A 15041-nucleotide genomic window follows, 5' to 3' on the forward strand; every position below is an offset into this window, starting at 1 on the left:
TGAAACACGTTTTAAAGTCACTGTTCATATGAAAAGTCTACTCTATTTATATCTCAATGATTTTGACACATTTTTGCACTGCGGTTGGAATCAAACACATAGACTGCTATGATATGGAGGACGTCAACATATAATCCATATTTTCACAAAAATAAACTCATAACAATAACAGCTAAGGGAATGGAATGATTTCTCATTTATCAAATTAATAAAATATAATACGTAATGTATCCCAAACACATATTTTTCAAAAAATACATGAATTTACAACCAAGGGGTAACAGGAACAATAGAGTAAATTAAATTCTAAAATATTAATCTCCTTAATAATATTTGGCTGATTTATATAACGCCGTGTTCTTGAAAAATCACCTCAAGGGTGTTTGGCGCTTTTACTACAATATGTGATTTTTTGTATGTAGGTAGGTACATTATAAAAATATGAACAGCAACAAATAAAATTATCAAAACAACAAAATTATTAATATTATTATGTATGTTATTACTAAAAACCGGTTCTTTAGGATGACTATTTGTTTCTAAAAGAAACCTAAAAACTATTATTGAAAATAAATAATGGAAACAAATAATAATATGTAAAGACAAATAAGGAATCGAATTAAAATGGATACTTGTGGATCTATTTTCGCTTTATGCCGACTCTCCTCAAAAACCAAATAAGGAATCGAATTGAAATGGGTACTTTTGGATCTATTTTCACTTTATGCTGACTCTACTCAAAGACCAAATAATGAATCGAATTAAAATAGGTACTTTTGGATTTATTTTCACTTTACGCTGACTCTCCTCAGAGACGATAGACTAGGCTACAAAATATAATTTACTTTAATCATTTTCAAGTCTTATAACTGACCATCACGCTGTTTCAAAGTGATCAAGTCCCTCATTTATTTATTAGTCAAGGTTAACTCTTTCTAACCTATATTACAACATAGTAGAGAGTAAAGATACACAATAAACTGGCATTTCTCGGATAGTATTAGAACATCAGAAAATGGACTGCAGAACGATCAAGAAAAAATATTTAAAGCAGCAACTCTTTAATAAGAACATTTTACGTCAATATTTATTCCTGATCAGTTACCCACGTGAGTTATCAAATTGTCTGAATTCTAGACACATCAGTTTTTCATTAGAAAATGAAGGAAGTAAAATATTACACTGTACTCTATAGCTTGTTCAAAGTCTTGACACAATCAGTTCCAATTTTGAAAATGAAACTTAAATTCAAAACAAATTCGAGTTCATTGAATCGGAATTAAAATCACTCAGAGTGACAAAAACACAACCAAAATTAGTATTTTGACGATGTTCATAACCAAAATACACACTTGGAGGGCAAAATATCAGCAATTCCTACACACATATTTGTAACTGTTATAGGTCTTAAGTACATAAGTCATTATTATTAATATATATTATGTACATACCTACATACAGAAAAAGTAGCTAATGTTAAGTTTTCTGACTAAAAACATTATCACAGGAATTTATAAATATTCAAAGACATTTACAAAAGGCAAGAATCTAAATGAACATTCATTTCAGCTTCTTCAATTAAAAGGAAACAACACGGACAGGGATATTTAGTACCATTGGATTCTTCCATATTATCATCATCATCATCATTGGCTTCTGGCGGTTGTTTTGAATCACTTGTCATATCAAAAATTTCATCCTCGTTGATGAAATTCTTTGAAACGCAATCTTCCAAATGTTCATTATGCTCACTTCTACTAATCAGCTTATTACAAATGGGGCACTCGCAATAATCTTCAGGTAATATTTCACCTTTTATTGAAGACAAATCAACTTTTGGCAAGTCAGCACTTCCCAAGACAGAATCATCAAACCAATCATTTATTGAGGATGATTTAGAAACATCTATCCACGAGTCACTGAGATTGGGGTTTTTGGGTGATTGTTCTTTCTTTATTCCACTGGTTTCCGGTTTCTGATCATCAGTCGACCTATCAAATTCAGTCAGATCAATTAACATGGATCCTGAGCCGCTGAATTCCCGTTTAGGTTTCGAGCTATCTTCGCCAAAATGGGTCAAGTCTACATAAGTCGTTGAAGGTTCTGGCACATCATCATCGTCTAAGTCAAAACATCCTATACAATCCTTGATGTGAATATCTAACAGTGATTTAATGTATGGTTTGTTACACAGAGGACATTTGGAAGTACACATTTCCTCGACTTGCGATCCTCTTAACCACCTTTCGGTATCCTTTGTTGACCTTTTAAAATGACTTGGTCTAAGGCTAAAATCTTTGCCATAAATTTCCGTCAGTTGATCATTGGCAAACTTCATAATTTCTGGAGAAAGGCTGTGAAATAATGAAAGGCTTCCAGAGTGTTCATTAATCCAAGATTTCTGATGAGGGGTAGAGGAAGGCCCTGCAATACTCTCAATTTGCACGAAATTATTTTCTTTTAAATTATTGTTTGTTTCTATTTTTGGTGCTAGCCATTCATCGTCGTCCAACTTTATAATTTTGCTCAAGTTATTGTTGGATTCTACTTTTGGAAGAAGTACTTCTTCGGTTTCCAACTTGATTAGCTTGCTTGGTTTAGTATCATTATTTTCCATTTCCATTGGGCGTTTATTAGTGTTTGTAGTTATAAATTTTTTAGCCCAAATATTTCGAACCTTATCTCTTGTATTGAATATTTCTTCGTCGTCATCGTCTGATATTTCAATAGGAAATTTGAGAGATTTGGAAATAACGGGTGTTTCAATTTTAGGCTTAAAATCACTATTTATGGTTGGTACATATTTCTTGCCCTGCAGACTAAGAGGTGTTTTATTTGATAACCCTTCTGCATTTTTAGTGTCAGAATTCACGGTACCTAAAGACTGTCTTGTATTATTATTATTATTTGTAACGGTAAAATTACTGAAAGTGCCTGATGGAATACCTCCAAGATTGCGCCTTTTATCCCTTGCGTCCTTTGAAGCATTAATGTAGTTTCTAATGTCTGGAATATTGGTAACATCTTTAATTGGTTTAACAGTTTTGGTGATAGGTTTGACTTTCTTCTCAGGCTCTTTGATCTTTATGAAAGTGCCTCCGCACATGCGTTGGTGGCCCGCCCACCAGAAGTCGTTGTGTCCTGGGGCTCGGTTGCTGGACCGACGGACCATACCAAAGAAGGGCTTCTGCTTCTGACAAGGGCCATTACATCTCCACCAGTGAGTTTTGTAAAGGCGTACCTGCAATATAAACAATAAAAATGCTAAATCATATATAAAAAACATTTAAACAATAGTAACTTTTTCTTGTCACTGTAGGCAATTTAGGAAAGTGCTTAGCAATCAATTATTTTATTCCAAAAAATGATTATACACGCTCATGACTGTAGTAAGCTCTTAACCAAAAAACGTAGTTGCGACAGTCACATTTTAATATTTTTAATGTTTAGTAAAAACCTCATTAGATATCCTGCCCACTGGTGGGTTTTTTAGTTGCTAGCAAACAACCTACATAGATATGTAAAATTTAGTAATAAATAACTGTCACACTTTCCTCAGCACGGGTCGGCAGAGGAAGTAACACAACACTCAAATTGCTTTATTAGTATTCATTTACTCCATAAAGCCAGGTCTTAGGGAAATCCCTAATTCTGTACTTTACATTTATACTGGAATCTTATAAGATGTACTCATTAAACTCAGTTATACATTACATCAAAATACAAATAGCTACTAAGTCAAAGGAAACACAATATCTAAATAAATATTACAAAATTTTATAAATTATAAGTCGTAAGCACAAAATATTATAAATTGGAAAACTTACCTCATCATGAAAATCGTGATAAATGCTGATATTAATATTACAAGCTTTGTTCAGACGATGCATATGCTGTTGAAAGTTTGGCCCGTGACCATCTCTATCTCTGTCTCGGTCTGTCAAGAAGAGATAAGCATGTATCATCTCGTGAAGCAGGGTTTCTATCAGATCTTTCCTAGGTCTCAGCTTGAGCAGTGGTTCGCTGAGGGCTATATCGCAGAAACCTCCCCTACCCTCGTACCTATAACATGCAATTAGTAATTAACTTTCTTAGCAGCAGTCTTGATTGATCGGCGCACCAAGACTGTGCCAAAGACTTCACAGGGTTTGTGCAAACATTTATGAAAAATATAAAATACAAGTTCATAGGAAACACTGTGAAACAAGGAGTCAACTACAGGATTAATTTGTGAAACATTTAGAATTTTAAAGCTAGGAAATGGCTGAGGCTTCATTAACGTATTATTCATTCCGTTTACACTTTTGATACTTTCAAGAATAGACATCTTACACTACCGTCATTCATTAACAGAAATGTCACAGCATCAAATGAATTGTATAAGCAATATTATTTTATACATAAAACGGTAAACTTTTAGGATTGCTGGCCACGATTAACGTGAATATTTAAAAATATAACTGTCATTCGACTTAATTACTAAAAAACCAACTATTTACATTGGGATAAATGGAAAATACTATATAATTACAATAATGTGAAATGAAAATTTGCTTTTGTATGGGATGACCCCCCTATTGATGTTTTACAATAATTTCTGTCTATACTATGACATTTTGGTATGTCGGTATTCTTGATATTTTGTATGAAATATAAAATAGGCAAGTTTTTTTACAAAAACCTTGTCTAAAAACATATATAATATTAAGACAATATCAGAAATACCGGCAAACAAAAATGTCGATCCACACAAAAACAAAATTTACATTTCATGTAATTGTATTTTCCGCCCCCCGGATGTAAATAGTTGGCTTTTATACTAATTAAGTCGAATTATTTCTAAACAATCTTCGTATTCAGCGTGTCCAACAATCATAAAAGATTACCCACAAGACCAATTGAAATAAATAAAATAATATGAAAACTATGTGGGGCTGTTGGAAAAATGGGTTTTAAAAGTGGAAAGAGATTGTCGGTGTATTGACTAACCTACAAATTCCCGCGCAAGAGTACATCCTTTTGCTCCATCGGACCACAACACTGGCCAGCTTCCCCCAAAAGAATGTTTTGTTAAACTGCAGAAACAAGGCATGAACATTGGGAGTTGGGTCCGAAAGCTCCCATGTCGGACTCCCTAGGCTCCCGAGGCTTGGTTTGCGCTGTTCTGGTTGCGCGGGCACACTTTTAACCGGAGTCACAACATTACTTCTTATTTCATTCCTATCAAATTGCTCTTGCAGCTGCAGGGCCAGCGCATAGTCTCGGTCAACTTGATTCATCTTTATTTACTATTATCACTCAACACTTAAATCTCATTATTATACATACAGAACTATCTTATTTTAAAATCAGTATTTCTCGCGAAAAACACAAAACAAAAACATCTAGAACAATATATTTCAAATGTTCGACTGCAGTTTGCAGTTTGGTTTGGTTATTACCGCGAATCATAAATAAACCCCTCTCCGCGAATGCACGACTGACAGTTGTGGTTGTTGTTGTCATTTTTTTATCTATGGTTAAAGCAAGTTAGGGTTGTAACTAGCGATGGGTATAATCGATGATTTACTCGATCTTTTTGACGATCGAAATATTTCGATTCATTGCCATGGACAAATCGAAATTGTCAAAAATCATCACATAGTCAAAAATGCAACTTTTAAATAAATGAAAAATATCTTTTGCTAATTCGGTTATTTGAGAATAATATTGTTAAACTCTGTAAATGTTTCAAACAACAAATAAATCTGTCTGGTGTGACAGGTCTATGGGATTGTATAGGGAGCGATATGGTGTTATATACAGAACCGGCCTTGAGCCAAACGGCGCCTGGCGCGAGTAAATTTTTGGGGCCTCTTGTCAAAATCAGTAAACGCATAGATAGGTGATCACTGTAATCAATAACAGTCGGATGATTTGTGTTTTTGTATATCGTCGTTTTAGTAAAAATAATCTCAAGGGCAATGTGTTAGGACTGTTAGGTATTATCAGCGCCTTGGCCATTCGGCGCCCGGAACGGACTGCTCAAATTGCGCCCGCATAGGGCCAGCCCTAATTATATAAAACGCTGTGATGCGGATGTATAGCTTAATGTGTAGTCATGCTAATGTGTCTTAGGTTTTGATGGAAGGTAGAAATTTTTTTATTTTATGTTTTTAGAGATGTTGATATTGGAAATGATCCGACACTTCGGTTCCAGTTAGCGGAGACCGAAATGGAACTAGTTATGTTTCCAAATACTTTTAGATCTAGTTCACGGTGGTCGAAGGGTTCATTCAGCATTAACAAACTATGAAACTCATATAACAGCTTCGCTTTTTGATTTAAATAACCGGTTACTTTTAGGATTCGAATGCTTCCAAGAGGAACCGGCACCAAAAATAACCTGTTTACATAATACGATCCAGTGTGACAGACAAGTCCCCGAAACAGGAGTATCGAGTATCGACCATCTCTAGTTTATTTTGGTTAACTGTCAAAGGTGTCAAAGCACCGCTATCTTTGTTTACTAACAGTGCTGTATTTGGCGGGAAAAAAAATCAAAGTAAAGAAGTTGTTTACGTTGTTTACCCAAGAAGGCAAGAAGTAAAAACAATATTCCTGCTATCGGAAAAGTTTTTCTTGGTGGAAATAAAATGCCGTGGATTATTCAAAGACTGTACAGATGGTTATTTTCAATGACTAAATATAATATTGTTTATTCTCTATTCAATGGTAATTGTACTAAACTTGACTTGACAGAATTTTGCTATTAGTATCAAACTGTCATTTTAAAATTATTTTACCTCTCGGTTCGTCAATGAAAACAATAATTGCATTATTATAAATCTAGTTATCGGGAATAATGAATCCCACAGCCGAAGTTTGAATAAAAAATGAAATTATAAATACTCACGTTTTACAATGAAAACTCCACGAAAACTTTGATATTGACAACATAGAGATTACATCAATGACCGGTAAATAGTTTGTTATTTGAAAACTAATACACATTTTATTATGGTTTATTTCAGGAATGCAAGAAGACCATCGAGCCTGGTTTCACCACTATCCAATGGAGTTTCGGAATTCCAGATGCGTACATTAAAAATTGCTTGCAATCCATTCTAGAGGTCCGCATTAATATATTTTTTGTTTGTTTCCTTCAACGAGTATAAAATGTAATTTAATATTTTTTTTAGACCAAATATTTTCCAAACCGCCGCACAGATTATGGAAATTACACTTCATTTTAACTTTACTACAAGAAACAACTATTTACGTCTGGATAGCTGGTAAAAGATGCATTGTATTTCCATTTTTATTTAATCTAAGTTCAAAATTTACTTTATATAAAACGATCCCTTTGCTGCCATTTGGGACTTTTTTGTAAAGAGTGACACTTGCGAAAGTTAAGTTTCTATCTAAATACGCATAAATTACTTAATTAACCCAAACTAAATAAATAGTTGATCTTGTAGTAATTCTTCAAACAAAGTGTAGTTTCCATAATATCTGCCTAAGCGGGGCGGTTAGGTAAATAATTACTGAAACAACAGTTTTGTTTAAAACCACTAAATTTATTTCCACTATCGAGTGGTGGTTTCAGAAGAACTCTTCGGTAGAACAGAATAGGTACTTTCATCTTGACGAAGGAAGGGGTCATCAAAACAAATTTACTGGATTTTTTCTAATCATAGCAAGTCACGATGAAACTGCTTTTTACAAATTACAACTTTCTTTTATTTTAGCTCCAAGAGTTTTTAGACTGTTACAAACTGTGCAATCACCATATTGTGAAAGTGTTAGAGAAAATCTGCGACACTCCCTTGTTGGAATTTAACTCCTACCAGCTGTTTGAGCTGGATGCTTTCCAGAAGTCACTGAAGGGCATCATGAATGGGGCCATGGTATTGATATTGTCACTGTATAAGGACATAATTACATACCTGGTGATAGTATTTGAGGGTTTCGAGAAACATATTGCCAAAGTAAGTGTTTTATTTGTCCCTTTGTCTAAAATGTATTACAAGAACTTTTATTATGCATTAGGATGCTGCATAATTAACAATCGTTTTACTGGAGCCCTTTGTATCTGTTATCATTGAAGAGTTGTTTCATGATAGCAATTATTAATAACTGTGCACCATTGCAAATACGAGCTATCTTTGTATACAAATTTGAAAATAATCTGATATGTTACAATGGAGATAGATTGACGTGTAACCTTATGACTCAACTTTATTCAAAATGTTTTACAGCAAAGCAAATGTAATTCTTCAATGTACATTTGTACCTCTCTAGGTTACTCTGAATTTATTGTCATGATTATTTGAGAACACGGGACATTGAATGTGCAATTTATATGTGTGGTTGGTAAATAAATTATAAGTACGCAATCGTTTTTCTTTGCAGATACCAAACCCTTGGCTAAGGTATATAAAGAATTACGATACCCTCCTGGAGATTGCCATTCTGCGCACAGTTAAAACCTCCATGTTTAATATCCTTAATATTGTCAGTGGAGATGGTAGGCTAACATTTTTTAACCCCTTCTACAGAATTACTGACACAAATTACCAAGAAATAATTTTTTTAATTAACTTTTTTTCTTTTGTCAGTGTCAGTAGGTCCACTACCTCTCATACGAATGAAGATCATTCTCAGCAACTTGAAGATAGAGTTTGTCCCAACACAAGATGAAGTTCTGAGTACCTTTGTTGGGGTTTTACCATCTATCCTCCAGTTGATAGATGAGTTACCGAGATTGTATGAAAGATTTAAGCTTCCGGCTGCAGGCTTGAGACGATTTCGCAGTGTAATTGAACGTGACCCTGAAATCAAGGGCATTCAAGATCATATAACAGAAGGTATGGAATTTTATAATGAACCAAATGTTATACGTATCTATAGCAGGGTACTCACCAAGAGTGTAGCACCGTGTAACGTGTCACGTAACTGATACTGTATCAATCTGCAAGTGGGTATGGCTCGTCCACGGTAACCGCGTATCCAGCTACGAGCTCCCGGATCCGCCTTTAGTGCTCGCAGTGTGATCGCAGTGAATCCGCCGTCGGCGGCTCGCTGCGATCACACTGCGCTCCACCCGCGAGCGGCTCGCAGTAGGCTCGCGCCTACGTACTCACTTGATACAGTATCAGTTACGTTACATGTTACACGGCTAGATGAGTACCCTGCTTATGAAGATTATACATGGCGACTTTACTCATACATTGAAATCTCAAAAACAAACAAACTGCAATCCTTTATTTCATACTATCGTACCATATTTGGAGATAGCACTCTTCCAAGGTAGAAAGTGATGAAAATTATAAAATGCAATATTATATTTTGGGGATTTGGTAGTGAGACAGTGAAACATATGGTTGTTGTGTCACAGCGTTTATTTGTGTGAGTCAGTAGCGCAGTTGTGAGATGACTCCGGACCGATGACGATGATACCAGGTGTAAGCGGTGATAACAGCGGTGGAGTGGACCTGGTCGGCAGATGAGCGGGAGATGCAGGCCGGCGATGATGTCGCGGGGCCGAGGCGCAAACCGGCGAAGGTGTCGAAGGGTATAGGCGCGTGAGGAGCGCAGGCCAGGGCGCTGATGTAATCCCGAGGAGTCCATGGTAAACCGTAGCCTCTCGTAAATGTCTGTGTAGAGCCGGGCATTGTAAGTAGGTCCGTAGCCTATAGTGGCGTGGTGGAGTGTGTTACGTATAAGTGTTATATAACCCTTAAAGTTATATAACATATTATATGTAAGTTATAAGTCAGTTATAAGTCAGTCCCTGGCACGTTGGCGCCAGTATTACGTACCTTATAACTGTGATAGCTATAAAATAGTATATAGGTGAGTTATACATATAACCCTTGCCCTGCTGGCAAAGCATTGAAACTACAATCTTTAGGGGTAGATCTTATACAGTCTCCAATGAAATAAGTTGTTGAGAGATAACATGTTTATTGTACATATAACGGGTAATCAGACAGTTCTACATAAGGTACATAGCTTTTTAAGGCCTAACTGTTAATAATGGCAATCTACTGAATCTATAGGCTCTGATTGACATAGGTACATTATTAGCTCACGTGTAAATTACGGCGGATGCGGTAAATCGATGGGCGGGTGCCATAGGCGGGGCCTAGGCTGTTGTGGACGGTAGGGCGGGAATACGACGCCTACAGGGCGGCACAGAGGCGGCCTGGGCCGGTGTTGGGCGGCTCACGGCGAAAGGCGGCACAGAGGCGGCCTGGGGCGGCCTGGGCCATTGTTGGGCGGCTCTCGGCGAAAGGCGTCAGGCGGCAATAGGCGGCCTGGGGCATTGTTGGAAACACGTGGGCGGCCGTGGGAGCACGGGCCGCGGCCCAGGGATATGACACAATCATATCCATGACGGTGTGGTCGGCTGAAGATTGTCCTGACGTGATGAACTGAGTCTAGAGACGCGGCACATCATAAAACATATGCACGCCGGTCCATATTTACGGCGCAATTGGCGGCAAACGCTAACTCCGAACTATCCATCGTGTTGCTCTCTACGCGTCTCGCTGGGAACTGGCGGGGTCCTCGGTCGGGCGCGAGCTTGTCCCTTTCTCATCCTCCTTTTGGCGCATAGTAGGGGGTCACGGTCCTTATATGGACACGCTAGTAATCTAGCCATTTGATTGGTTGCTAGCCCGCGTGTTGTCTGTACCAGGCAGAGACGACTCCAACTCATGCGTATGTATTGGTGGGCTAACACGCTATCAGTGCGTGATTCCCGTATCTGGGGCCACGTGTTGATATATTCAACTGTGCAGATAGCTTGTTACTCTGGGCGACCATAACAAGTAACAGCGGGGCGCGACGCGGTGGGGACTGTCCAGTCAGGTGGCCGGCCGCCTCAGTAGGCAGCAAGCAGTCGCAGGGCTCGCAGGTTGGTCACGTATTAAACTGCTAATTAATGACTGATTGAGTACGTCTCTATGCATCGTCTCAGTGCATCGAGAATCTTCAGGCGTGTAGGTAGGTGTGCGCCGAATGCTAGCATCGGATCTAGAGAGTTCTAGCTACGATGCGTTTGTATGGGCGAACGTTCCCTAATATTCTGGTAGCATCTCCACAATATATAACTAGCAACTGTCCGGCGTTGCTCGGGCTTTACACAGAGTTTTTCAAAATCAGAGTTAGACAGTGACGTTGCTCCTGTTTTGAAGGTGTGCAAAATTTCATCAATCTCGGAATAACACTATAGATTTGCATAAAAATCAAATAAATGCCGGCCGCCACAGACAATCCTCTTTACATAAATAGTTGAAGTTCACCCGGCGTTGCTTGGGGTTATTAGTGGTTTGGAGTAAAGTTTTGTGTTGTGAATTTTAGTAATCTGGGTGTAGTTTCAAGGTGGAAATAATAGTATCTCTAAATAGCATAAAACAAAGTCTGTCTGTTGTTTTATGCTATTTAAACAATGTCTGTTTGTTGTTTTATGCTATTTAAACAATGTCTGTCTGTTGTTTTATGCTATTTAAACAATGTCTGTCTGTTGTTTTATGCTATTTAAACAACGTCTGTCTGTTTGTGGGCTTAATTCTTCTAAACTATGCAACGGATTTTTATAGGGTTCACTATCATTTAGAGAATTTCTTCGGAAAGGTTTAAATACATATTATACATGCATACGTTTACATGCATATTATTTTTATATAAAGTAGAGAAAAGTCTATGTTTTGTAATCAAATCAAAAAAAAAATATTTTCGGGTGATTACATTGCTAATGCTGGCTAAACCTTATGAGATGCATCAAAATAATGTACTAGACCGAAATTTTTCTCTCATTTTGAATGTCAAATGTTCAAAAATTCATCTAGTAGATTTGTATACAATTGCATGCAGCCCGCTCGCCCGCCAAAAACACACAATCCATACTAGATGAAATGTTGATAAGAAGACCCTTGGATGAGTGACATCTCTTGAAATAAATTTAAACCTTTTATTCATTTTATACCAAACTCTCATAATAAATTAAAACCTTGTTACAAAAACATTTAGTTAAAACCTAGGAGAAATGTAATGTTTTTTCCTTTTATTATTTTCCTTCTTTTAATGTACTTTTGTATTATGATTTTTAGAAGTAAAAGGAGCATTGAAAAGAGTACAGCAACATGCGGACACATGGCTTAACTTTAGACACATTTGGAAGATTCCAAAGAAAGACTTTATGCTAAATTATATTATGCAAAAACCTAAAGCAAGCGATTTTGATTACGATATCACCCGCTACATTGATTTGGTGCAAGAAGTTCATGCAAGGGAAACCAATGTTCAGGTAAACCTAAAATAATTAGAAAATTTGAATGAATGTATGTAGATCATTTCTGCATTTCATGGTAATTAATATTAGAACCAGGCCTCACTCGTACAAATTTCAATGTACGCACACTTCCGACGGGGAGGGTAGTTCTACCTTTTACGCCGAACCTACTTGAATGGCGGTCTGATAATTTTATATGTATATTTTATGCCGATCTCTTTGTAAAGGTTCCAACTAAATGTATATTTATTTAAAAATGTGAACCAAGTCTTCCCAATCTTTAAATTATTGTCTTTTATGCATAGAATATTTTATTTTAAGAGGAAACTATATTTAAACCAGTGTAACGGGTAATACATCCTTACACTTATCGCACCGGAGATAGATGCAGAAGGTTTTTGGTTTTTTGTTGTTAATTATTTGTGCGAAAATTTAAAATGTACAAACTAAATGACCCAACACTGACTTTAACTTCAGTTTATGGAGTCATATTACAAAAGTAAGTTTTAATTTCATACAATTTTATAATTGGGGTGTGGTGAGTACTATGTAATATTTTCATTAAAATACATACATGTATTATTTTCAAATATATAGTGATTTAAAAAAAAACAATTTCCTTAAATGGGACCCTTGTTTTCTCCTGCATGAAGTTTGTAAATATGTATAGTATTTCTATTTTTGATACTGATAATTCGTGGTGGAATTCCATTATAATGATATATTTAAAAAAAGACAACATTTCTAGGTTTAGAATAACCTGACAATATTTGAAAATCTCCTGTTTCCACCACAGTAAGCTTAAAATGTTGCTTGTGTCGTGACGGGGTACTTACCCTGCCCAGGAATTGAACTCATGATGCCTGGGTAGGAACCAGATGCGATGCCAACTCAGCTTGTCGAATATAAATATAATTCACCTGTATGTATGTGAACTTGACTACACATATGGCAAGACATGAAGGTTATAAAAAATTGGTTCGATGGCAATTTATTATCACTCAACACAGAAAAAAACATATTGTATTCCTTTCACTCTACAAGAAGATGTGCCAAATAACCTAATTAACATAACAATTCATTCTAAAAATTGTGTAAATGACGGTACATGTAATACGGACTGCGCGAAACTAAATCATAAATCTAATATAAAATATCTTGGAATCTTAATAGATAAAAATGTTAAATGGAAAGCTCATATTAATCTCACTGTGGAAAGAATAAGAAAACTTATCTATGTTTTCTATAATATATGAAACATTTCAAATGAAAACTATCAAAATTGTCTATTACGCATTAATTCAGTCCATATTGCAGTAGAGAGGGGCTTTTAAGGCTTCCTTACAGCCCATAAGTTCAATTCAAAGAATAATTATAAAAATCATCTTTAGGAAATCATACGACTTCTCTACTTTAGAGATATTTCGGGAATTTAATGTACCATCTATCACAGAATTGTATAAGAGAATTGCCTTATATCAAATTTATAAAGAATATTTTATACATAAAATTCATCCCTCAGATAACATAAGTAATAGATTCAAAACTAATTGTTAGCCATCCCTATGCTTAGAACTACCACGGCTCAGCACCACTATTTGTATTTAGTTGTGAGATTGTACAATATATTGTTGTCCAAAAATAAAATTAGTGTAACCGAAACTTTGAATTTTGAACAATTCAAAAAGTTATAAGTCCCTAAAATTGGATAATGATATAGTATACCCTTAATTTTCTTACGCTTACTTAATCTGTAAAAAGATATATAATTTTAGTTGTCTTTAAAAAACTATTTTTCTAATTTGTGTACTTATGTTAATATTATATTTGTATTTATTTCATAAGTTTTTGATTATTGTTCAAAAAAATCATTAGAACATTATTTTACTCTAAAGGTAAATACTCCTTCCATAAACACGAGATCCTGGAGCTCAACTTAAGGAGTAGTAGAATAATAATGAAAAAAAATATATAAGTCTGCATATTGTTATCATTTGTAATGTTAAATAATTTACTTGTAATAAAAAAATAAAAAATATATATAGCCAGGTTCACATTCTTAAATTAAACTACATATATTATGGTTGGAGTTCTTCCTTCATTTTCAATCATTACACAGAATGGCAACAAGTATTTTTGTCTATTATTTGTAAGAGGTGGCAAGAAGAGGCGTCATCGTCTTTTTACACAATACATAGAATTTTTTTTTTTTCGTGATTTTTTGTATAAACCACATTCTAAAATAATCTTACATTATAATCAGTACACTTCTTCCATTGAACATTTTATGACTAATATTTCAATTTTATCCATTATTGCGAAAAATATCTCAAAGCTGTTTACTATACCCATGTCGAAAATAACAATGTATTTTATTTATGAAAATTTTCTTTCCAGGTTCACATTCTGCAATTGAACTACATGGGTTTGAGTTCCTCTATTGTGAAACACTGCATGGAATGGCAACAAATGTTTATCTATTATTTGCAAGAGGTGGCGAGGAGAGACCTGAAAGCTGTTTACACCTACATCGACAAGAGCAGCAAGGCTGCTATGTACAAACCTATGAACTTAAAGGAGCTACAAATATCTATTGTGACTTATGAAAAGCTCGTGGGGGAAAAATCTACCAAAGAATCTGAGTTTCCGCCACTGAGAGATTACATAGACCTTCTAGGTGATGCCTGATTAACGTAATCTAGATATGTATTTATCTGCTTTTCTGTAAGGTTAAATTTAACAATGTAAGATTCATATCAAA

The 15041-nt window shown here is 35.6% G+C and overlaps 2 protein-coding genes across 2 annotated transcripts in view; one reads left to right on the top strand and one right to left on the bottom strand.

Moving 5' to 3' along the window:
- The window catches only part of kl-2 (dynein heavy chain 2, axonemal kl-2), an 80612-nt gene that overhangs the window by 22605 nt on the left and 42966 nt on the right, over positions 1–15041 (top strand). Inside the window, exons 12-17 of the mRNA XM_089635786.1 lie at positions 7014–7112; positions 7731–7970; positions 8395–8509; positions 8601–8849; positions 12099–12295; positions 14678–14957. Coding sequence (XP_089491912.1) covers positions 7014–7112; positions 7731–7970; positions 8395–8509; positions 8601–8849; positions 12099–12295; positions 14678–14957 — 1180 coding nt within the window. The remainder of the gene's footprint in view (positions 1–7013; positions 7113–7730; positions 7971–8394; positions 8510–8600; positions 8850–12098; positions 12296–14677; positions 14958–15041) is intronic.
- On the bottom strand, positions 47–5472 carry mh (DNA-dependent metalloprotease SPRTN). The gene is made up of 3 exons (XM_089635787.1): positions 4990–5472; positions 3828–4062; positions 47–3241 (listed from the first exon to the last, which is right to left on the bottom strand). Exons 1-3 carry the CDS (start codon positions 5277–5279, stop codon positions 1532–1534), a joined length of 2235 nt encoding a protein of 744 aa, XP_089491913.1. The 5' UTR covers positions 5280–5472; the 3' UTR covers positions 47–1531.

The sequence above is a fragment of the Hesperophylax consimilis genome, chromosome 9, assembly GCF_061612785.1.
Source record: "Hesperophylax consimilis isolate HC1 chromosome 9, BYU_Hcon_1.0, whole genome shotgun sequence".
Lineage (NCBI taxonomy): Eukaryota > Metazoa > Arthropoda > Insecta > Trichoptera > Limnephilidae > Hesperophylax > Hesperophylax consimilis.